This window comes from Bufo gargarizans, chromosome 3, assembly GCF_014858855.1.
Source record: "Bufo gargarizans isolate SCDJY-AF-19 chromosome 3, ASM1485885v1, whole genome shotgun sequence".
Taxonomy (NCBI): Eukaryota; Metazoa; Chordata; class Amphibia; order Anura; family Bufonidae; genus Bufo; species Bufo gargarizans.
Window position 1 is genome coordinate 508,932,803 of NC_058082.1, and position 26,326 is coordinate 508,959,128.

A 26,326-nucleotide genomic window follows, 5' to 3' on the forward strand; every position below is an offset into this window, starting at 1 on the left:
CTAGGAACTCGCCATGCCCCTCACGGAATACCTTGGGGTGTCTTCTTTCCAAAATGGGGTCACTTGTGGGGGTCGCTGTGTTTGAGCCAATTTTTACTAACATCCTTTTGGAGTCTGCTCCTGACAAACTTGTCAGGAGCAGACTCCAAAAGGATGTTAGTAAAAATTGGCTCAAACGCAGCCTTCCAAAGGGCAACTATAGATGTGGAAACTGTTCACTGTGCACTAATAATTCCCAGAAAAAGAGTATTGAATTTGCTGGTATTAAACACACAGTCAATACCTTTATTAACTGCCGGAGTACTTTTTTAGTATATCTATTGTTGTGCACATGTGGACGTTTCTACATTGGAAAAACTATCAGATGCCTTTTTGAACGTGTGCGGGAACATTTTAATTCTATTAAGACAGGGAAAGGTTGTCCGAGATTCATTGAGCACATGAGAACCGCACATAATGGTGACACTGATTGCATCTCATTCTCTGGCCTCGAAATTGTGTCCACTCCTCTGCAGGGGGGAGACAGACACCGTCTCCTCCTGCAGAGAGAGGCTAGGTGGATAATACGCACCCAGGCCCTGGGAGAACTCGGGCTTAACGATAGAAATGATCTCAGCCCATTCTTGTAGTGCTTTGTAGTGTAATATTACACAAATATTTGCCGCTTGATTTGCATACTTATTCTAATTTATTGCATGGATCTTTGTGTTTTATTGTGTGCGGTTTGTATATTACTTTGTCTATGCAGGTGCTGCCTGATTCGTCAGTCTCTGTGATGACGGGCTGCGCCGGCTTTTAAAAGGAGTGGTGTAAGAGGCACGCATTGACGCACAGCCAGAAGAAGCGCAGTTAGCGCGAAACGGCCGCCGCTGATCAATGCGTTCCTGTGTACATCCGCCCCCTGCCTGAGTTAATCCTGGAATGAATAAAGCTACTGAAGTTGTTTGAAGCACACGGGTGAGTGCCGCTGTTTTCATTTACCTCCTATTACGCACATTCCCCAGCTTCTCCTGAGTACGGCGATACCACATGTGTGACACTTTTTTGCAGCCTAGATGCGCAAAAGTGCCCAAATTCCTTTTAGGAGGGCATTTTTAGACATTTGGATCCCAGACTTCTTCTCACGCTTTAGGGCCCCTAAAAAGCCAGGGCAGTATAAATACCCCACATGTGACCCCACTTTGGAAAGAAGACACCCCAAGGTATTCAATGAGGGGCCTGGCAAGTTCATCGAAATTTATTTTTTTGGCATAAGTTAGTGGAAATTGATTTTTTTTTAGTTTTTTCTCACAAAGTCTCACTTTCCGCTAACTTAGGACAAAAATGTAAATCTTTCATGGACTCAATATGCCCCTCAGCGAATACCTTGGGGTGTCTTCTTTCCAAAATGGGGTCAGTTGTGGGGTGTTTGTACTGCCCTGGCATTTGAGGGTCTCCGCAATCATTACATGTATGGCCAGCATTAGGAGTTTCTGCTATTCTCCTTATATTGAGCATACAGGTAATGAGATTTTTTTTCCGTTCAGCCTCTGGGCTGAAAGAAAAAAATTAACGGCACAGATTTCTTCATTCGCATCGATCAATGTGGATGAAAAAAAAAAGGAGGGGAAAGGCGTCTGCCAGGACATAGGAGCTCCGCCCAACATCCATACCCAACTTAGCGCGTATGCCCTGGCAAACCAGATTTCTCCATTCACATCAATCGATGTGGATGAATAAATCATTGCCGGGATTTATTTTATTTTTTTTACATACATTACATACAAAGTGTTTGCCAAAGCATAGGAACGCCGCCTCCTCCTCAGCTCGTATGCCTTGGCAAACGTATCTGTTACTGCAGAGTAGAAATCTCGTCTTGCAGCGCCGCATACACCGACTTGCGTGTAATCTGACAGCAGCGCAATGCTTCTGTCAGAATGCACATCAGTGCTGCAGCTAGTCGATCGGTTGGTCCACCTGGAAGGTAAAAAAAAAAAAAAAGAAAAAACCAGGCCGCAACGCAATAATTTTATTAACTTTGGAACAGAATATATAAACTTGAACTTTTTGAACTAAACATTAACCTTTTTGCTTACTGGTGTTTTTTTTTTTTTTTTTTACCTTTATAGAACAAACCTCTCCTTCCCCATGGGTCAATGTGCAAAGCGCAAATCGCCCAAAGATGTGGCGAAGTGCGTTATGCACTTTGTCCCAGGTGAAAGGAGAGGTTTGCAGCAGCTGTGAGTGAATGTGCCCTAATAGCCCTGTGTGCCTGTCCTGGTGAGATGATCCCTATGCTAGGTGTACCTGTGTGTGGTACTTCCGGAAACACTCTCCAAAGCATAGGGCAGGGTGGTCAGGACAGTCAGGACAGAAATAGCGGGTGTCACGCCTTATTCCACTCCTGCTACAGACACGACATCTTTTTCGGGGTGACGGTTGGGTTGAGGTACCAGGAACGACATTGGGGAAATGTCGCTCGTGTAGACGGCTAACTACACTGGTAGATGGGGCCACGGAACCTCCTGGGTACAGGAGGTTCTCGATGATCTCTTCCTGAAATTTGAGGAAGGATCCAGTTCTCCCAGCCTTACTGTAGAGAACAAAACTATTATACAGAGCCAATTGAATTAAATATACAGACACCTTCTTATACCAGCGTCTGGTTCTGCGGGAAACTAAATACGGAGACAACATCTGGTCATTGAAGTCCACCCCTCCCATGTGAAGGTTATAGTCGTGGACTGAGAGGGGCTTTTCAATGACACGGGTTGCTCGCTCAATTTGTATTGTCGTGTCTGTGTGAATGGAGGAGAGCATGTAAACGTCACGCTTGTCTCTCCATTTCACCGCGAGCAGTTCTTCGTTACACAGTGCGGCCCTCTGCCCCCTTGCAAGACGGGTGATAACGAGCCGTTGGGGGAGGCACCGCGCGACTAGCTCGCGCGGTGCCACAGGCGCCAATCCGTTCTAGAAACAAATGCCTAAAGAGGGCCACACTTGTGTAAAAATTGTCCACATAAAGATGGTACCCCTTGCCGAATAAGGGTGACACCAAGTCCCAGACTGTCTTCCCACTGCTCCCCAGGTAGTCAGGGCAACCGACCGGCTCCAGGGTCTGATCTTTTCCCTCATAGATCCGAAATTTGTGGGTATAGCCTGTGGCCCTTTCACAGAGCTTATACAATTTGACCCCATACCGGGCGCGCTTGCTTGGGATGTATTGTTTGAAGCCAAGGCGCCCGGTAAAATGTATCAGGGACTCGTCTACGTAGATGTTTTGCTCTGGGGTATACAAATCTGCAAATTTCAGGTTGAAATGGTCTATGAGGGGCCGAATTTTGTGGAGCCGGTCAAAAGCAGGGTGGCCTCTGGGACGGGAGGCGGTGTTGTCGCTAAAGTGCAGGAAACGCAGGATGGCCTCAAAACGTGCCCTGGACATAGCAGCAGAGAACATGGGCATGTGATGAATTGGGTTCGTGGACCAATATGACCGCAATTCATGCTTTTTAGTTAGACCCATGTTGAGGAGAAGGCCCAGAAAAGTTTTAATTTCGGAAACTTGGACTGGTTTCCACCGGAAAGGCTGGGCATAATAGCTTCCCGGGTTGGCGGTTATAAATTGTGTGGCATACCTGTTTGTTTCGGCCACAACTAAGTCTAAGAGCTCCGCAGTCAAGAACAGCTCAAAAAATCCCAGGGCCGAACCGATCTGAGCTGTCTCAACCCGAACTCCAGACTGGGCAGTGAAAGGGAAAACTACAGGTGCGGCTGAAGTTGGGGACTGCCAATCAGGGTTTGCCAGCACCTCAGGGATTCTAGGGGCTCTACGGGCACGTCTTTGCGGTGGCTGCGACGGGGTCACTACTGCTCGTGCCACCGTACCATCTTCAACTGCCCTTCTGGTGCTCGCCACTTCACCAGGTTGTACGGCAGTGCTGGTACTAGGTCCAGGGAGGGCTGCGCTGCTGGTGTATGCCTCACCACGTAATCTGACAGCACCAGCCCCACTCTGCTGCTCTTGAAGCGGATCCTGCGCAACCTGTGGTCTAGCAACACGGGGCCGGGTACGCCTGGTGCTATCAGGGACCTCAGCCTCCTCGTCCGAACTTTGGGTCAGAGAGCCACTGCTTTCTACAGGTTCGTATTCTGACCCGCTAGATTCATCAGATGAGGGTTCCCATTCCTCATCCGACTGGGTCAGAAGCCTGTAGGCCTCTTCAGAAGAATACCCCCTGTTTAACATTTGGGCAACTAAATTTAGGGGTATTCCCTGAGACTACCCAAGAAAAAAAGCAAGCCTGTCTTACAAAGGGGAGGCTAGCGAAGTACCGGAGGCCGCTGATTTTTTTATCGCCGCAGCGCAAGTAAAGTGAATGTGCAGTGATCAAAAAAAAAAATTTTTTTGTCACTGCGGTGGGGCGGGTGTGGGCGAACGCACGTGTGGGCGACCGATCAGGCCTGATCGGGCAAACACTGCATTTTGGGTGGAGGGAGAACTAAAGTGACACTAATACAATTATAGATCTGACCGTGATCAGTTTTGATCACTTCCAGATACTATAAAAGTACAAATGCTGATTAGCGATACGCTAATCAGCGAATCAGTGACTGCGGTGCGGTGGGCTGGGCGCTAGCCGATCCCTAAACTACCTAACCAAGGGACCTAAACTATACTAAAACCTAACGGTCAATACCAGTGAAAAAAAAAAAGTGACAGTTTGCACTGATCACTTTTTTCCTTTCACTAGTGATTGAAAGGGGTGATCAAAGGGTTAATTGGGGTTCAGGGGGGTGATCTGGGGCTAGTATGTGGTGTTGGTGCTACTCACTGTGAAGCCTGCTCCTCTGCTGGATCCAACCGACGAAAAGGACCAGCAGAGGAGCAGGGCAGCCATATAACAGATCATATTTACAAATATGATCTGTTATCTGGCTTCTCATTGGATTTTTTCAAAATCATCAGCTTGCCAGCCGCGATCATTGGCTGGCAAGCTGATGACGCAACCCCCCTCGACGAAATGCCGGCCCGAACTGCGCATGCGCGGGCCGGCAAAGCACGCCATCTCGCGTCTCGCGAGATGACGCGTATATGCGTGACTCTGCGCAGCGATGCCGCCTCCGGACCGCACATCTGCGTTAGGCGGTCCGGAGGCGGTTAATATGCTCCATTGTCTGAGATGAGAAAATCTATTTATTAGAAATATAGAAAAAAAAAATAGACATATTAGGCATCGCTGCGTCTGTAACGACCTGCTCTATAAATATGACATGACCTATCTCCTCAGGTGAATGCCATAAAAAAAAACATTTTTTTGGTCCCCTTGCCCCCAAAAAGTGTAATATTGAACGTTCCAAAAATCATATACACCCAAAAAATGCAACAATTAATATGTCAACTTCCTGCAAAAAAGGAGCCCCTACACAAGATCATTGGCAGAAAATAAAAAATTTATGGCTTTCAAAAATGGAAACATGATAAAAAAAAATGCTTTATTATGTAAAAAGATAAATAAAGATAGACATATTGTCACAGTGTAGTTCACTGTGACACAGGTTACCGTGTCGCTCGCTTTAGTAGCTCTTGGGCGTACTGGCTGTGGTAGATGCAGTATAGACTGATTACCTGATGAACGAACAAAACGCTCATTCATCGGGTACCGTAATTCAATCGTTTGTGCGCACATAAAAATGATCATTTACTGGAAGTAGATTGTGCTATGTAATCACGATCTGCTGCCGGCAAACAACTAGTCAGTATGGGGAAGAACATTGACAGTAGTGATCACTGCTCCCCATACAATGGAGATGACTGCATGTAAATACAGCGTTCTCCTCCATTAAAGAGTAGGCAATTGTCGGGAAGGAACGCTTCCTTCCCAACAACCTCCTGCTCTGTCGCCCTGTAGAAAGGGACCTTAACAGATTAGGTTATCAACTACAATGAGCTATATAGAGCAGTGCACAATACCGTTCTGTTTTGCACACTGTATTGTGTGCTAAACTGCAAATATTCATGTGCATGAGCCAGAAAAATGAACAAGTAATATTTCTTTTCTGTAGCTGTAGGGTGGGCCCGTAAGATAATTTCCACTGGTGGGCCCTAGGCACCCCAGTCCAACACTGGATGTAGGACTTACCTAAGCACTGTCGCTGGCCAAGTTCATCCCTTTATGGCAGCTGTTTACCCTGTAGCAGAAGAACACTTTCAGCAGGAAAATGAACCAGGCCACAAGGGTTGTATAGACCAGAGAGGAATGCGTTGCACCCTAGGGCTGACTACGACAATAGATGCACACAAGTTTTTAGACAGCACCCCGTGATGATGATGATAATACGTAGTAATTAATTTCATAATATTTCAGCCGGGCACAGTGGTACACAAGTTGCTTGCAACGTTTCGGGCTAACATAAGCCCTTCATCAGGCTCTAGCAGGACCACATAACAGGTGTTGCCAGCGCAATAGATGGGGAGAGGTGCTTCAAAATATAAATGCAAATGTGAAGAAAATCCAACACGCTCCCAAATTGATGCAAAAAGTGACCAAATCGATTTATTAACAGTCAGTACATATAGGAGATTTAAAAGCCAAGTTTATGAAAACCAACTTAGGTGGTAAAGAGACACATGTGAAATGGTGGCTTTATTTCTCTCTGACATTTTGGTCCTCCTGAACCTTAGCCTGTAGAGCCGCCGAGAGGCTGGAGAGACTAGAGAGAGCGTCTGCTTTCCGGAGCTTGTAAGTGGCCCGTGCTTGTGTTATATAGTCATAAATAGGTTCCTGGCCTTCACAGTCCCCAGATCATTTTTTATCCTGTAGAGCATCTCTGGAACAATGTAGAAAGAGCTGTTCCAGAGCATGTCCATATCTCCATTTAATTTGTGGCCACTGCACAAAGGTATCCTGTCTGCATCGACTAATATCACTGCAGAACTATTTTAAAACCTAGCGGAATCTATGCCATGACAAATTGCTGCGGTTCTGTAGGGCAAAGGAAGTCCAATTCACTATAACAGGGTTCAGCAACCTCCCAAACTCCAGCTGTTGGGAACATGCATGAGAACTCCCATAAAAGTGAATGGAGCATGCTGGAAGTTGTAGTTCATAATAGCTTGGGGTGGCAGAGGTTGCAGACTTTATTGATGATATGGGGGTTAGGCCCTGAGAATAATTTCCTCTGCTGGGCCCAAGGAACCCCACTCCGAAAATGTATATATACATATGTGCATTTGTTTTATTTGGCAAAGTCTGATATTTTCTCCCTTTTCACTATGAATTGTCTACATATTTTCTCTTTTAGAAATGTATCTGATTATCTACCACTAGAGTGTGCTAGAAGCCATTTCTTCAGCTATGCTTCATCTGTTCAAACTGACTTCTGGAGAAAAAAAATCTACCTTTCTTCTAACAGTAAAGGCAGAAGTCTGGTATAAAGTTCCATTCATTAGTTAGTTAGGTATGAATTTAGTCCATAAGACTGCTTTCACACAAGTTTTTGGTGACGTTTTTCAGCACTTTTGCATTTTTTTGCTCCTGTAATTTGTGGTAGAAACACCAGCTCCAGATGAAGGTCTAAATAAAATAGTGAAACAGAGGAACACAAGCATTTTTTGCTACTGGCATTTTTGTTTCGAGGTGGTATTTTTTGCGTTTCTAGCTTATTTTTTTTTTAACGCAGAATGGTGGAGCTCTTGGAGATTTTTTTTCAGGCCTTTTCACATCACCTTCTCTGTAGGGCAAAAACGTGATGAAGAATACATTAGTGATTCCACATGCACATACAGACCTTTCCTGCCCAAGAAGCAATTCTTCTACAAGAGAATCGTTAATTTCTAACGATAATTTGTTTTCCCTTAGTCCTAACAGCAGCACAGATGGGGTTAACTGCCCCTGTGGACTGGTAGGACCGGCGGAATTTTAATGAGCCCAAGAACCAATAAACGATCTTCAGCTCCCTGAAAGGGAGGAGATCACCCCCCAGCCCACCGTGTTTTTAACAAGCATAATGTATTTAGGGTGGGATATTTGTGTGCTGCTGTTAGGACTAAGGGAAAACAAATTATCGTTAGAAATTAACGATTCCCTTACGTCCTCAACAGCAGCACAGATGGGGAGATAGCAAGAAGAATCCCCTAGGGAGGGTCCTCATGCCTGGCAGAACTAAGAACAGTCTGCCCAAAAGCCGAAAACTCTGCCATCCTAGCATCTATCCTATAATGGGAGATGAAGGTTGACTCAGAGCTCCAGGAGGCCGCCTTACAGATCAACTCTAAGGGGAGGAGTCTTCTCTCCGCAACCGAGGTGGAGACCGCCCTAGTAGAATGGGCCCTCACAAACTCGGGAGGATCTAAGGATTGGGAGACGAAAGCTTCCAAAATGGCCTCCTTGATCCAGCGACTAATGGTGGCTTTAGACGCTTTACGGCCTTTAGACTTACCGGCAAACAGGATAAGAAGATTCTCATCTTTCCTGAACTCACTAGATCTATCCACATAGATCTGGAGGCATCTTGAAATATCCAGCGGGTCTCTAGCTGGAGTATCAGAGGAGGAGGCTGTAAACAAAACTGGTAAAGATATTATCTGATTGATGTTCTGGAAAGTAGGCACCTTAGGCCTGAAGTAAGGTAAAAACTTCAGGAGTACTCTATCCTGTAGAAAAATAATGTACGGGTGATTTGCGGAAAAAGCCTGCAATTCAGAAACTCTTTTGGCTGAAGCTATAGCCAGAAGAAAGACCATCTTTAAAGTCAGAAATTTAAAATTTACCTCCTCCAAGGGCTCGAAGGGGGGAGATGCTAGCCCCCTGAGCACTACTGAAAGATCCCACTGGGGGATAGGTTTCAGTATAGTAGGCTTTAGTCTTTCAGCTCCCTTCAGGAAGCGTTTGATGAGTGGGTCCCGAGAATGTGGCCTGTTGAGACAGGCCGAGATGGCATAAACCTGTACCTTCAAGGTAGCTGGAGATAGGCCTCTATCTAATCCATCCTGAAGAAATTGAAGTATCGCAGGAAGGGGCGGATCTGCAGACGCCACCTGTCTGGAATCACACCATGCCTCGAAGATTCTCATGATCCTGGAGTAGGCCTTCTTTGTAGACTCTGCTCGGGAATGCGACAAAGTTCTCAGGACCGACTCGGAAAGCCCTTCTATGTTGGGAAGGGACTGATCAACCTCCAGGCTGTCAGGTTGAACCTGTGCAGATCTGGGCAGAGGTGAGTGTCCCACGACACCAGGGTCTGCTCCGGGGGGAGTCTCCAGTATTGTCCCCGACTCATCTGAATGAGCTGGGTAAACCAGGATCTTCTGGGCCAAAACGGTATGATGGCTATTACCGAGGCCTGATCCTGACGGATTTTCATCAATACCCTCGGTATCATGGAAAAGGGAGGGAAGATGTAAGCCAGCCTGAACCTCCACGGTATTGACAGAGCATCTATCGCCAGGGGGTTGTCTTCCCTGTAGAGGGAACAGAACCTCATCACCTTGGCGTTGAACCTGGTTGCCATGAGATCCACTTCTGGCATACCCCATCTGTGAACTAGCTGCCTGAAGATCTCCGGATGCAGAGACCACTCCATGGTCGGTAATCCTCGACTTAAGCGGTCCGCTATCATATTGAGGGAGCCTCGAATATGAACGGCAGATAGATGGGAAAGGTTCAGCTCTGCCCACCGAAGAATTACCCCGATCTCTGACAGAAGGGGCAATGATCTTGTGCCTCCCTGTTTGTTTATATAGAGGACAGCAGTCATATTGTCTGACTGGACTTTCACTGCTTTGCCCCGGATCTGAGGCGCAAAGTGAAGGAGGGCTAGCCGGATAGCTCGCATCTCGCGAAGATTGGAGGAAAGATGCCGCTCCAGAGGAGACCAAGATCCCTGAATTGGGGATCCGTCCAGGTGAGCGCCCCAGCCTACAAGGGACGCGTCTGTAGTCAATATGACCCAAGCTGGTTGGGTCATAGACTTCCCTGGTGGTAGCTGAAACCACCATCTGAGGGAATTTCGGGTTTGACCGGACAGGGAGCACAGGAAATCTAGCCCCGCAGGGCTGCCGTTCCATAGGTGTAAGACCTCCGACTGAAGAGGACGGAGGTGCCATAACGCCCAAGGGACCGCATCCGCAGCCGCTGACATGAGCCCCAGCATCTTCATGAGAGTCCGGATAGAGACTCGACGAGGGACATAAAGGACCTTTGCCAGGTCCTGAATCCGCGCTCTCCTTTCTGGAGTCAACCGGAGGGAGATCTCCACAGAGTCGACCACGAATCCTAAGTAATGGATTGAAGTCGATGGGCTCACATTCGACTTCTGCCAGTTGATAATCCAGCCTAGGCGGAAGAGAAAGGAGACTGCGACCTGAAGATGGTGGGTAAGGATCGGAACTGAAGAGGCTATGAAAAGCCAATCGTCCAGATAAGGAATAATAGTCAGTCCTTGGAGTCTCAAAGCTGCCACCACCGAAACTACCACCTTGGTGAAGATGAGGGGGGCAGAAGAGATTCCGAAGGGAAGCACGGCGAACTGAAAGTGCCTGCAAACCCCTGAGATCTGGACCGCGATCCTGAGGAGTTTCCGGGAAGCGGAATGGATCGGAATGTGAAGGTACGCATCCTTGAGGTCCAGAGTAGCCATGACGTCCCCAGAATTGAGGATATGGCTGACTGACCTTATGGTTTCCATGCGAAACCTTGTTTTCCTTATAAATCGATTGAGGAATCTCAAATCGATGATCATCCGGAGATCTCCTGTCTTCTTGGGAACCAGGAACACTGGTGAATAAATCCCTAGGCCCCTCTCCCCTGCCGGTACCTCCTCCAGGGCTCCCTTGGAAATATAGTCCTGAATGTAAGATTCTAGGACCACCTGTTTGGCAGACCCGAAGCTTCGTGTGGCGATGAATCTCTCTGGGGGGAGAGAGATAAGATCTACCCGGTACCCGGCGGAAACTATGTCCTGGACCCAGGGGTCTGCAATCAACCGGCTCCAAGAGTCTTTGAAATGGGTAAGACGGCCCCCCACGGGAATCTGGGGGAGGGGTACGGGAAAATCTAGAGGAGACACTGCAGGGGCAGCAGGGCTTATCCAAGAGCCTCGAGGAGGCCCATAGTCAGGAGGGTTTTGCCTCCCTGGTGGGTTTGCGGGGGCGTCTCGGATATTTACGAGATGGCCCCCCCCAATCTCTGCGCCTAGACTGCTGCCCAGAACGACCTCCGCCCTTCTTTTCCTGTCTGGGGCGTCCCCGAAAGCGCTGCTGGGGGAGGCTCTTCCCTTTTTTATCGGAGAGCCCCTCCATTATTTTGTCCAATTCGGACCCGAATAACCTATCTGGTTCGAAGGGGAGCCCACAAAGGTTAAACTTGGATGCGTTATCCGCAATCCACGGTTTCAGCCAGAGTGGTCTGCGGGCAGCTGAAACTAGGGCCATAGTTTTGGCGGCCAGCTTTAGCTGCATCTGGGAGGAATCAACTAAAAAGTCCATAGCCAGGTTGGCTGACTTGAAGGCTGCCAGGATGTCGTCTCTTGATACGCTCTGGTCCACATCCGTCTGGATTTGATTAAGCCTAGAGCGTAGATAGGTGGCTACCTCAGTGGCCGCAATGGAAGTAGATGCGGAGGCGGCGGCCGCCGCGTAACCCCTCCTAAGGGTGCACTCTGCCCTCCGGTCTAGGGGGTCCTGCAGGCTAGACCCATCGTCTGCAGGGACTAGAGTGCGCCGGGACAACTTGGCTATAGCCATGTCCACCTTGGGAGCGGAACCCCACGATTCCACCAAGGGTTTAGCCATCGGGTACATGAGTCTGAATTTTCTGGTAAGCACTGGACCCTTCTCAGGCTTCTTCCACTCTGTGCGCATCACAGAGAGGAGGGTCTCATCCGCTCTAAAGACACGCTGTGTCCGACCGGCGGGATCGGAGGACTCCCCCATGTCAACATCCTGGTCCCCCGACCTGATGGACTTGAGTAACTTCTGCGTCTTTTCTGGAGGAAAAAAGCAAGAAGTAGATTCTTCTTCCTCAGAAGAAGAAGACCCCACTGAACAGGGGGTAGGTCTTTCGACCGGTGCGCCCACCTCCATGGGAGTCTGAGAGGGACCTGGTAGCCTCTCATTAAGTAGCTGAACTACTCCCTTGATGGAATCATCCACGTATGTCTTGGTCCATTGGAACATCTCCTGCATCGTGGGTTCCGTGGATGCCGTGCGACAACTCTCACATCTGGAGTAAGGACAGCTGTCAACTAGGGGTGTGTTACATTCGTAACATGCCAAATGCTTCCTCTTGGCCCCAGCCTTCCGCTGATCCTCCTTAGGGGAAGCCATAGTCTGTAATGGAAGAAACAAAACAGGTCATAACACCTACAACATTAGGAGGTGGAGAAAACCAGACCTTAAGGGGGCCCACCAGCACTAGAAGAAATAGAGCTGAAAGAAGAGGAAGTACAAAACCCAAGCAAAGCAATACTGCAGGAATATCACAAAGCACAGGAGAGCTCTGGAGCTAACTTGTGAAAGCAACGCAACCAGAGCACTGACTGATGGGCTCTGGGCGCTTAAAAGGAGGAAACCCCGCCCAATGGGCGGGTTCCTGAAACGAGATCAGCACCACTCCCTTTTTTTTTTTTTTTTGTATATGTGCTGCCAAAGCAAGCACTCAGAAAAACCAGAGCCTATACTGGCTCTACCTAAACGAAAAATTGTCTCCCCAGACTAATCCTAAGTCCAGGATGTCATTCTAGGGAGCCAGTTTAAGAAAAGGTGAGTTTTATACATCACCGCATCGCTTCGGAAAACCGGAAGTGACGTAGCGCACCTAAGGCGCGTCACTTCCGGGAAATGGCGGCGCCCATAGCGCCGCACACATGCGGTAACGGAGGAACGGAGCACCGTCTACAGATGATGAAAGAAGAGGGGAGGGGACGCCCCCCTCCCCAACGGTACCCCAGACCGAAATCGCCATGATCAGGCCTAAAATAAAGGCACTGAGATGCATAGAAAGCGAGCTAAGCTTTAAGGAGGGAAAAAAGAACCCCTAAGCAATCTTCAGCTCCCAAAGAGGGAGCGACACGCCAGTCCACCTGTCCAGAGGACAGAAAAAAACACGGTGGGCTGGGGGGTGATCTCCTCCCTTTCAGGGAGCTGAAGATCGTTTATTGGTTCTTGGGCTCATTAAAATTCCACCGGTCCTACCAGTCCACAGGGGCAGTTAACCCCATCTGTGCTGCTGTTGAGGACGTAAGGGAATCCAATATTTGTCAGCTCTCACAAAGAGACATACTAAGTTTTCTTGTTTTTTTCCTTTTGGATTCCATACACATCTTTGGCCCTATGCACCTGTATATGGCAGCCTTAGTTACAGCATCAGACTGGCCCACCAGAGTGCCAGAGGATCCTCCAGTTGGCCCATGCTCTGATACTATAGTGGGCCCCGAAGGTCCAGGAGAAACAAACATATGGAGCCAATAACCTGTTGCTAGAGTCTATTTCTTTGATTCAAAGGGATTCTGTCACCTCTCATAACACAAATTCAGATTTTAAACCAGTCATGCTCCACAGATTACCTTGAATTGGCTTTGCTGTTCTATACTGTAATCCGTCCAGTAGTTTTGCTGAAAAATGACTTTTATAACTATGCTAATTAACCCTGAAGGTGCCCAGAGGGGCGTTATGTTCCACTTTGTGTGCCCAGTAACGCCCCTCTTACAGTGCCCAAAACGCCTTCCTCCTGAATCCCTAACCGCCCACAGCGTCTCATCCCTCTCCTCCCCCTCCCTGACGGCCGAGCGAAGTCTCGCGCAGACACAGTACCCACTGAGGGCTGCTCCAGTGCGATTTGCTGGAGACTGAGGGCAGGAGCTTCATCGTCGTCACTGGGCATGCGCCGAGCCCAGTGACGTCCAATGCTCGCTCTTCCCTCAGTCTCCAGCAAATCTCACTGGCGCAGCCCTCAGTGGGTACTGTGTCTGCGCGAGACTTCGCTCGGCCGTCAGGGAGGGGGAGGAGAGGGGTGAGACGCTGTGGGCGGTTAGGGATTCAGGAGGAAGGCGTTTTGGGCACTGCAGGGGGGCGTTACTGGGCACACAAAGTGGAACATAACGCCCCTCTGGGCACCTTCAGGCTTAATTAGCATAATTATAAAAGTCGTTTTTCAGCAAAACTACTGGACGTATTACAGTATAGAACAGCAAAGCCGATTCAAGGTAATCTGTGGAGCATGACTGGTTTAAAATCTGAATTTGTGTTATGAGAGATGACAGAATCTCTTTAATATCTATTAGACTTTATTGATCATGTGAGCTTTGGGCCCCGAGAACAATTTCCTCTGGTAGGCCCAAAGAACCCCAGTTTATCCCTGCTTTTTATCCCTGCTTAGTATTGTGTGTTTCTCGGTAACAAAAAAAAAACAAAAAAGCTAAACACTATAAGTAAGCAGACATATTTTATATCCCTGTATCTATAGAAAACAATGTAAATATAACTTAAACATTTAGGTATGAATATGGTAAATTTACTGCCTTAAAAAAGCTCACCTGGCAGAAATCTTGGCCACAAAGAAACAGCATGGGTGCTGCATGCACATCCATGTGCACAGCTTACTATTTCTTTTTTTTCATCAGCTGTTGTCTCCTCCTTGTGGGCCAAGAAACAAAGCTCTTGATGAGAGCAAATGTTCTGGCGCAAACAAAACTTTAGATTGACGCTGTAAGGCTTATTAGGCCATTGCATAGACTGATCACTGTGCATACTATAATCAAGCTTTTTAGTAGTCAACAGTGTAACCTCTTAAAGGGCTAAGTCTAAGGGGAAACCATTTTACAGTTAAAGAGGTTCTCTGGCCATTTTACCTAATTCGTAGTTCTTACAAAACTGTTGAAGGAAGGTCTATTACATAGTACTTGCCCGTCCCTCACTCCTCCAATGTCGTCTTTGTTGTGTTTGAAGTTACTGACCAGAAGTGGTCTGCAATTGTCCATTAGGGCCCTTTCACACTTGCGTTGTCCGGATCCGGCGTGTACTCTACTTGCCGGAATTACACGCCGGATCCGGAAAAACGCAAGTGTACTGAAAGCATTTGAAGACGGAGCCGTCTTCAAAATGCGTTCAGTGTTACTATGGCAGCCAGGACGCTATTAATGTCCTGGTTGCCATAGTAGTAGTGGGGAGCGGGGGAGCGGTATACTTACAGTCCGTGTGGCTCCCGGGGCGCTCCAGAATGACGTCAGAGCGCCCCGTGCGCATGGATGACGTGTTCCATGTGATCACGTGATCCATGCGCTTGGGGCACCCTGACGTCACTCTGGAGCGCCCGGGGAGCCGCACGGACAGTAAGTATGCTGCTCCCCCGCTCCCCGCTACACTTTACCATGGCTGCCAGGACTTTAGCGTCCCGGCAGCCATGGTAACCACTCTAAAAAAGCTAAACATCGGATCCGGCAATGCGCCGAAACGACGTTTAGCTTAAGGCCGGATCCGGATCAATGCCTTTCAATGGGCATTCATTCCGGATCCGGCCTTGCGGCAAGTCTTCAGGATTTTTGGCCGGAGCAAAAAGTGCAGCATGCTGCGGTATTTTCTCCGGCCAAAAAACGTTCCGCTCCGGAACTGAAGACATCCTGATGCATCCTGAACGGATTTCACTCCATTCAGAATGCATTAGGATAATCCTGATCAGGATTCTTCCGGCATAGAGCCCCGACGACGGAACTCTATGCCGGATCCGGGCAACGCAAGTGTGAAAGATCCCTATCTCAATGAAGAGCAAAAACTGTTTCAGCATTATAGTATCCCAATCACTGAATAAGAAGAACATAATCTACAAAAGAAGCATGCTAGTAGCTGCCACTCTAAACAGTGTCTCCAACCATATCTACTCTTTCTGCATTTTGAAACAATATGTACTCACCTTGCAGACAACTTGATCACAAAAAAGCAGCGTGGATTCTACACACACACCTGAACATAGCATATGACTGCTGTATATGGCAGCTGATCCAAATCAAAATGGAGAGTGGCTGACACAAAACGGTTCATTTGGCCTTTGCATTGATGGTAGGGCTGGGCACTGGCAGACAGATTAAGGCAATGCAATGACATTGTTCCAAACATCTTGGAGAACCAGTCACTGATCTTCTGTGGATGTAGGCTTGATCAAATCCTTCTGTCTTTTTATGTAATCCCAGATAGACTCGATGTTGAGATTCTGTGGGGATTATATCATCACTTCCAGGACTCCTTCTTTTTTTTTACACTGAAGATATTTCTTAATCACTAATGTCAAATATTTAGAAAAGGCTCAACCAGCAAACTACTGGAGCTCAGCCTTTCAGTTACCAACTGAAAAGAAGAAATAAATCAATAATAATATAGGCTGGCTCACAGTATTTTTGCATAATTTTTTTTTTTATTAATACACTAAATCAAAAACAAACTAGCTTTGTGCCATCATATCAGCATACATACATGAATAAATTTGTACAAATAGGTAAATATGAACGGAGCTCACGCACAAACCTAGATGGTTGGAGTACTCCTAAGAATAGGACCAAATGGCTAGAGTGAGGCTGCAAGAGATATTCACTTAAATTGAACCGCTTGAATATCCAGGACATAGATGTCGATTTGCCGGATAGTTGAAACAAAGTTTCAAAAGATTCCAGAACGTCTTTGCTGTAATTCCCACAGGAAAGGTTCTCTATTCAAGTGTCCGAACGGGTCTGAGGTCTTGCTCCGCAAGTAAAAAGTAAGTGGAACATTGCCAAATAAGTGCGGTTATGATCTGTTACAGGACACTTGAATAGAGAACCTTTCCTGTGGGAATTACAGCAAAGACGTTCTGGAATCTTTTGAAACTTTGTTTCAACTATCCGGCAAATCGACATCTATGTCCTGGATATTCAAGCGGTTCAATTTAAGTGAATATCTCTTGCAGCCTCACTCTAGCCATTTGGTCCTATTCTTAGGAGTACTCCAACCATCTAGGTTTGTGCGTGAGCTCCGCACATATTTACCTATTTGTACACATTTATTCATGTATGTATGCTGATATGATGGCACAAAGCTAGTTTGTTTTTGATTTAGTGTATTAATAAAATAAAAAAAATATGCAAAAATACTGTGAGCCAGCCTATATTATTATTGATTTATTTCTTAATCACATTGGTTGGGGTTATTGTCCTGCTGCAGAATACATTTAAATTTAAACTAGTAACACTTTTATTTTTGAAACCATTGTTACTTTGCAGCATTTTCTTTAACACCTACCTAAAACTTTTACACAGTACTGTATTTCATTATTTTTTCAGTATTTTCTATGGGGTCTCAAACCGAGGGCCTGGTATATGGTAGGCTGAAGTACTAACAGTGAGTCACAGGCTGCTATGAGAGGATTTTCTCTGTGTTAAAACCTTTATAATATTATTCTTTACAGGCATAACGTACTGGTATCATATATAAAAGGCAAGGCATGTTGCCAATGACTGACTTCTCTGCAGTGGTCATGTGGTGTAACAACAAGCAGATATACATGGTGCTAACTGTGAGTGCTGATGTACAGCTTCTCAGCCTGCCTCTCATCTCCTTGCATGGACTATTCAAATAAACATGCTGTTTTTATATATGTAAACTCTGTTTAGTGGGGCAGATTTATTAAAACTGTCTGAAATAAGAACTGTTTGTTGCCCATAGCAACCAATCATAGCACAAGTTTTAGAAATAAAAGCTGAGCTCTGATTGGTTGCTGTGGACAACAAACACAATTTATTTTAAAGACAAGAGTCCACTACTCAAGACTCCTCATTCCCCTCTACTCCTCCGCCACAGGAAGAGGCGTATTGAGTAGTTGACTCTGCCAACATACGCGTAGAGCAAGTTGTGATGTCCCTTAGAAGGGTATTGTGTAGTGAATGTTCCAGATGTGGTTGAAGAGTTCCCTTGTGCCTTGTCCTTTATCATCCTGCAAATGCTTCCACATTTTGCATTTTATTGTTTCATAAAAATGAAATACCAGCAAGAGTTTTCTAGAGCCAAGTGGTGACATACTCAGCGGACAGTGATGTTATAGAGCAGACAGTGTTGGCATACTCAGGGGACAGAGTGGTGGCATCCAGGTAGAGTGATTATATTAGGGGGCAGAGCCCATTGTATTTGTTCAAACAATGGACTTTATTGCTGGAATATAGATACATTTCTATATGCCTGTATATAGTGTTAGCACAGTGCTCTGTGCCTGTGCATGATGTGCTGACATGATGTGCTGTGCTGGAGCTTCCTTCCTTCCTCCTTAGAGCCCTGTACTGTTTGTTAGGGCGTGCGCGAGCATATCTCTCCTCCATTTATGAAGTAGCATGTGCACGCCCTCTATCTCCACCTCTGGCTGGGTTGCAGGATGTATTTAAAGGCACTTCCTGCCTCAGGAAGGAGCCTGAGCAATGTGGTTACTAACTAGTCTAGTCCCTTGTGTCAAGGTGTTTGGAAGCTTTTGCTTTACTGTGTACTGGACCCTGTTTCTCGATTAAACAGACTTTGCTTGATTGCCGCCTTCCCCTGACCTTGGACTTTATTTACGGACTTTGCTTGATCGCTGCCTGCCCTGACTCAGGACTTCCTGATCACATTTTTCCCCTATGAGCTTTGCACCATTATCTCTGACCCCCAGGTCAGCTGCCACTGGCCTGGGACTGCTCTGGAGTGGCACCTGGTGACTACCCTAACGGCCCAAGCCTATCCTCACCATCAGAGGCTCTAGTGAAGACCAGGTAGTTACTTAGTCACGTTCCTCCAGAGTATAGCCTGTCATTGGTGCAGTAGGTCCACACCCACTTGCATAACATAGTATAGTAAAAACTGAAAAGTAAAAGTCATTTTTTTTTTTGTAAAGTTAGTCAAACCTGAGGGTGCATAAACAATTATAATCAATGCATTTTTGTAATAAATAAATAAATGAAGGGGAAAACAAAAAGATTCTTCTGACCATCTGAACAATCTGATGTACGGCCTCCAAATTTACTTCAGTTAAAAGATTAAATTACAACCTTTGTGACATGTGGCTGCCGCTTTCCTTTTTAAGATACTATGTTCCTGTTTGGTGGGTGTTTTTGTAGAAATTACTAGACAAATATATATATATGTACCATAATTAAGAAAAACACACACAAAATGCAGCAAAAACCCTGATTAGAATCTAATTCACAGGAAGTGGAGGACACAAGCACCCATGAGGGTGTCCTCTCTTATCTATACATAGCCCATACATGTCTACCCGTTTTCGTAAATGTTTGTACTATTTAGTATGTCTTTAGTATTACTAGTGTGTTTAACCTCTTCCTTCTAAGACAATATTTACAACTCACTTTCAGTGTGGGTCTGTTTGGTCACCTGTTTTCAGTAGTTCCAGTTTAGGAATGGTAGTTACACAATATTCCATATGAGGGAAAAGGTGAGGGACCCAGGACAGGTTAAAGTAACACACAAAATTTATTTATTTGGGGCGGAGGGCCAGAGGGTGTTTTTACAGCTGGCCAATCACTGCATTTTTCCATGGTTTATACGTGAACTGTTTTCATCAAACTGCCCTTTGAGTTATCCTGAAGTCTATAAGTGGGAGATAAACCAGAGAGCAGTTAGAACATTCGGCATAATGGTAAGTACCAACAAGTAAGTTTGGTATTTCTTTACCAAGCTATCACTTTGCTGTTCTTTAAGGTCCACTGAGTTTCTGCTTTAACCACATTTGTTGAAAGAATACTTTTCTTTCCAACATGCTGCTGTAATACAATGCCTAGGAGACTGCAATAAGCCCTCTAAATGTATGCCAAAGGGACACTCTTTTGGCATACATCTAGAAGTTTATGAAAATGTTATAGTACACATCTGGATACCCTCTACTAGCTGCATATCATGTTGTTTAATTTCCATTTATTGACATTAAGCAGAGATCTTGAAAATGGTGAGGAATTAATACACCAAGGTAAACAATAATATTAAGGCAATAACATTGTGTCATTTAGCTCTTTAGGATCACAAGGGAAGAAAAAAATAAAAGACAAAGGGCGTTTAAAAAAGTTGCATACAGACATATCATAATAATTTTAGGGATTTCATATAACTTGTTGTATCCTTCATGTATTACTTATGTACAGTATAATAAACTTTCCAGTCCATAAATGTATGTGATTTTATCATTAGAAACATTCATTATTATTTACATATATAAAATATTAATGGAAGTAGTTCATCCAGTAACAATAAAGCACAATTCCAAAGCATACAGTATAACTGTGCAATTCTTCTCCAATGATAGCGTATGGACAGCAGCAATAACAAGGGTTGTAGTAATCCTTCTTTGTGTCTCCCTCTAAAGTCTCTCTGCAGAACCTTAGGCATGCAGTGAGGATCTTGGTAAGCTTCTACAGCTCCCGGGCGGAGGGGTGCAGATATAAGACATGGTGTGCCAAACCATCTCAAAGTGTGGGGAACGCTTTAGGGTCCATTCACACATCCGTGTGTGTTTTGCGGATCCACGGATCCGCAAAACACGGACACCGGCAATGTGCGTTCCACATTTTGCAGACCGCACATTGCCGGCACTAATAGACTATGCCTATTCTTGTCCGCAATTGCGGACAAGAATAGGGCATGTTCTATTTGGTTTTCAGGGGAACGGAAATGCAGACCCGGAGGTGCGGGTCCGCATTTCCGGATCGGGGCCGGGTCCGCAATTCCATTCCACAAAATGCGGAAAGGAATTGCGGATGTGTGAATAGGGCCTTAGGCTGGGTTCACATCACGTTTCTGCCATACATTTAACGTATACAAAAAACGTATAATTTAACGGATGCCTCAGACTGATGCCATACAGTGGCATCTGTTCACCATAGAGTTTCATTGTAAACAAAAGTATACATTAACGTATATATTTTTTACCAGACTCTGTAGGATACAAAAGAGTGGTGTGCTGCACTTTTGTATGCTTTTTTTGTTCCAACTTATATGCAGAACAGATGGGAAAAACGGGATGTAAACCCACCCTTAGCAATATTATTTTCCACAACAGTAAGGTCTTTCTGCCATAAACGTGCACAATGCCTTGCTGACTGACTCCAATGCACAGCCTTGTGAGTTGTGGACTTTCCAACTTCCTTCTCTTAAGAACACTTTAGTGGTAGTGGTAAAGGTACTTTGTTGGCTGTAGAAGAGATGAGGGTTCTCTGGGCTCAGCCTAGCTCCGAGGAGATGCACATAGGTCTTCACTGTAGCACTCAACAGCCCTAACTCTAACTAACCAGGGGGTGGACCTAGGCCCATCTTCTGGCAACCCACATAACCAGTAATAAGTTAACCAGTAATTGTCCATACAATGCCATTAGGTATACAAACATATCAAATCACAACATTTAACTTAGCAATGGAACGTCATAGCAATTAACCCTTTGCAGTAACCCTGATTCCAGGTACTGCACCATCACCATCTGCTTATATATTATTAGACAAAGAGGAAACTGAAATACATAAAGGGGAGATTTATCAAGACCAACATTTTCTATGCCATCTTGATATCCCCTGCGCTGCCAAGGATGCGCTTAATTTCTGATGAGGTGCACACTTCATAAATAAAGTGCGTCCTCAGGCAGTCTGTATGCCTAAACTGAAATCTATGCCAGCTCATAGTTGGTGTACATTTCAGTCATTTACATAATAAATCTGGTGTAAATGATGATAGAGCTGTGTTGAGCAATGACACTTCCCACCAATGACTCTAACCCCTTTGAGAAAATGGTGCAAGTGCCATTTTAAAAGTTTGCAACCTTTTTTTAAAGAGCATCTGTCAGCAGATTTGTAACTATGAAACTGGCCGACCTGTTACATGTGCACTTGGCAGCTGAAGAAATCTGTGTTTAGTACCTTTACTGTTGTTTTTTTTTAATAGAAAGAATGTTTTTGGCGCACCTAATTTTCTGAATTTGAAATATTGAGATTTTCCTAATCTGCAAAATTTGGTATTGTCTTAAAATGTCTTAGTAAAGTAATTATATATACAGACGTGGACAAAATTGTTGGTACCCTTTGGTCAATGAAAGAAAAAGTCACAATGGTCACAGAAATAACTTTAATCTGACAAAAGTAATAATAAATTAAAATTCTATAAATGTTAACCAATGAAAGTCAGACATTGTTTTTCAACCATGCTTCAACAGAATTATGTAAAAAAATAAACTCATGAAACAGGCATGGACAAAAATGATGGTACCCCTAACTTAATATTTTGTTGCGCAACCTTTTGAGGCAATCACTGCAATCAAACGCTTCCTGTAACTGTCAATGAGACATCTGCACCTCTCAGCAGGTATTTTGGCCCACTCCTCATGAGCAAACTGCTCCAGTTGTGTCCGGTTTGAAGGGTGCCTTTTCCAGACTGCATGTTTCAGCTCCTTCCAAAGATGCTCAATAGGATTGAGGTCAGGGCTCATAGAAGGCCACTTTAGAATAGTCCAATTTTTTCCTCTTAGCCATTCTTGGGTGTTTTTAGCGGTGTGTTTTGGGTCATTGTCCTGTTGCAAGACCCATGACCTGCGACTGAGACCAAGCTTTCTGACACTGGCTAGTACATTTCTCTCTAGAATTCCTTGATAGTCTTGAGATTTCATTGTACCCTGCACAGATTCAAGACACCCTGTGCCAGACGCAGCAAAGCAGCCCCAGAACATAACAGAGCCTCCTCCATGTTTCACAGTAGGGACAGTGTTCTTTTCTTGATATGCTTCATTTTTTCGTCTGTGAACATACAGCTGATGTGCCTTGGCAAAAACTTCGATTTTTGTCTCATCTGTCCACAGGACATTCTCCCAGAAGCTTTGTGGCTTGTCAACATGTAGTTTGGCATATTCCAGTCTTGCTTTTTTATGATTCGTTTTCAACAATGGTGTCCTCCTTGGTCGTCTCCCATGTAGTCCACTTTGGCTCAAACAACGACGGATGGTGCGATCTGACACTGATGTTCCTTGAGCATGAAGTTCACCTTGAATCTCTTTAGAAGTCTTTCTAGGCTCTTTTGTTACCATTCGGATTATCCGTCTCTTAGATTTGTCATCAATTTTCCTCCTGCGGCCACGTCCAGGGAGGTTGGCTACAGTCCCATGGATCTTAAACTTATGAATAATATGTGCAACTGTACTCACAGGAACATCTAGTTGCTTGGAGATGGTCTTATAGCCTTTACCTTTAACATGCTTGTCTATAATTTTCTTTCTGATCTCTTGAGACAGCTCTTTCCTTTGCTTCCTCTGGTCCATGTCGAGTGTGGTACACACCATATCACCAAACAACACAGTGATTACCTGGAGCCATATATATAGGCCCAATGGCTGATTACAAGGTTGTAGACACCTGTGATGCTAATTAGTGGACACACCTTGAATTAACATGTCCCTTTGGTCACATTATGTTCTGTGTTTTCTAGGGGTACCATCATTTTTGTCCATGCCTGTTTCATGAGTTTATTTTTTTACATAATTCTGTTGAAGCATGGTTGAAAAACAATGTCTGACTTTCATTGGTTAACATTTATAGAATTTTAATTTATTATTACTTTTGTCAGATTAAAGTTATTTCTGTGACCATTGTGACTTTTTCTTTCATTGACCAAAGGGTACCAACAATTTTGTCCACGTCTGTATATATATATATATATATAAAATTAAAAAAATTAAAAAAATGGCAGCACAGACACGAATATCAAAGGTGCACGGGTCCAAAGCCCAATGGGAATGAGCAATTATCCACACATAAAAACGAAAAAGGGCAGCACTCCAGAAAAATATTTAAAAGAAAAAACTTTTATTCACCCAGTGGTACAGGCAACGTTTTTAAGCTCAGCAATAGAGCCTTTCTCAAGTGCTTGAAAAAGGCTCTATTGCTGAGCTGAAACGTCGCCTGTACCACTTTATATAGATATACAGGGAGTGCAGAATTATTAGGCAAGTTGTATTTTTGAGGATTAATTTTATTATTGAACAACAACCATGTTCTCAATGAACCCAAAAAACTCATTAATATCAAAGCTGAATATTTTTGGAAGTAGTTTTTAGTTTGTTTTTAGTTTTAGCTATTTTAGGGGGATATCTGTGTGTGCAGGTGACTATTACTGTACATAATTATTAGGCAACTTAACAAAAAACAAATATATACCCATTTCAATTTTTTATTTTTACCAGTGAAACCAATATAACATCTCAACATTCACAAATATACATTTCTGACATTCAAAAACAAAACAAAAACAAATCAGTGACCAATATAGCCACCTTTCTTTGCAAGGACACTCAAAAGCCTGCCATCCATGGATTCTGTCAGTGTTTTGATCTGTTCACCATCAACATTGCGTGCAGCAGCAACCACAGCCTCCCAGACACTGTTCAGAGAGGTGTACTGTTTTCCCTCCTTGTAAATCTCACATTTGATGATGGACCACAGGTTCTCAATGGGGTTCAGATCAGGTGAACAAGGAGGCCATGTCATTAGATTTTCTTCTTTTATACCCTTTCTTGCCAGCCACGTTGTGGAGTACTTGGACGCGTGTGATGGAGCATTGTCCTGCATGAAAATCATGTTTTTCTTACCTTGCAGACTTCTTCCTGTACCACTGCTTGAAGAAGGTGTCTTCCAGAAACTGGCAGTAGGACTGGGAGTTGAGCTTGACTCCATCCTCAACCCAAAAAGGCCCCACAAGCTCATCTTTGATGATACCAGCCCAAACCAGTACTCCACCTCCACCTTGCTGGCGTCTGAGTCGGACTGGAGCTCTCTGCCCTTTACCAATCCAGCCATCTGGCCCATCAAGACTCACTCTCATTTCATCAGTCCATAAAACCTTAGGAAAATCAGTCTTGAGATATTTCTTGGCCCAGTCTTGACGTTTCAGCTTGTGTGTCTTGTTCAGTGGTGGTAGTCTTTCAGCCTTTCTTACCTTGGCCATGTCTCTGAGTATTGCACACCTTGTGCTTTTGGGCACTCCAGTGATGTTGCAGCTCTGAAATATGGCCAAACTGGTGGCAAGTGGCATCTTGGCAGCTGCACGCTTGACTTTTCTCAGTTCATGGGCAGTTATTTTGCGCCTTGGTTTTTCCACACGCTTCTTGCGACCCTGTTGACTATTTTGAATGAAACGCTTGATTGTTCGATGATCACGCTTCAGAAGCTTTGCAATTTTAAGAGTGCTGCATCCCTCTGCAAGATATCTCACTATTTTTGACTTTTCTGAGCCTGTCAAGTCCTTCTTTTGACCCATTTTGCCAAAAGAAAGGAAGTTGCCTAATAATTATGCACACCTGATATAGGGTGTTGATGTCATTAGACCACACCCCTTCTCATTACAGAGATGCACATCACCTAATATGCTTAATTGGTAGTAGGCTTTCGAGCCGATACAGCTTGGAGTAAGACAACATGCATAAAGAGGATGATGTGGTCAAAATACTCATTTGCCTAATAATTCTGCACGTAGTGTATATATTTACAGTGCCTTGCAAAAGTATTCACTTTTTTGGGTATTTTGTTACATTACAGACCTAAGTTCAATGTTTTGTTAATCTGAATTTTATGTGATGGATCAGAACACAATAGTCTAAGTTGGTGAAGTGAAATGAGAAAAATGTATAAATAAAACTATTCTTTAGAAATAGAAAACAGAAAATTGGCATGTGCGTATGTATTCACCCCTTTGTTAGGAAGCCCATAAAAAGCTCTGGTGCAACCAATTACCTTCAGAAGTCACATAATTAGGCCTTATGCACACGACAGTGTTTTTTCACTGTCAGTGATTTGGCTTCAGTGGTCCGTGTCCGATTTTGCTTCAGTTGTGTTTCCTTGTGTCTTCCTTTTTTTTGTCTGACAGGGGGAAAAAAAGGTAGGTTAATGAAAAGTGTAATTTTATTGCACCAAGGTCTTGTAGAAAAAAATGGACGCGGACACGGATGACATACCAGTTTTTTTTTGACGGACCCATTGACTTGAATGGTTCCGTCCTCCATTTTCCACTGACAAGAATAGGACAGGTTATATATTTTAGACGGACTGGAATCACGGATCACGGACGCGGAGAAAAAACGGAGGACTATCAGTTTTTTTTCACAGCTTCTTAGAAATGAATGGGACCTCCGCTAAACTGTGAAAAATGACGGAACAGACGCGGACGCGGTCGTGTGCATGAGGCCTTAGTGAAATTATGTCTACCTGTGTGCAATCTAAGTGTCACATGATCTGTCATTACATACACATCTTTTTTGAAAGGCCCCAGAGGCTGCAACACCTAAGCAAGAGGCATCACTAACCAAACACTGCCATGAAGACCAA

At 44.8% G+C, this 26,326-nt stretch overlaps 1 protein-coding gene across 1 annotated transcript in view; it reads left to right on the forward strand.

Annotated features, from left to right (window-relative positions):
• Positions 1–19,546: 19,546 nt before the first annotated feature.
• Positions 19,547–26,326, forward strand: part of LOC122930494 (4-hydroxyphenylpyruvate dioxygenase) — a 93,334-nt gene continuing 86,554 nt past the window's right edge. Inside the window, exon 1 of the mRNA XM_044283942.1 lies at positions 19,547–19,619. Coding sequence (XP_044139877.1) covers positions 19,617–19,619 — 3 coding nt within the window. The 5' untranslated portion in view covers positions 19,547–19,616. The remainder of the gene's footprint in view (positions 19,620–26,326) is intronic.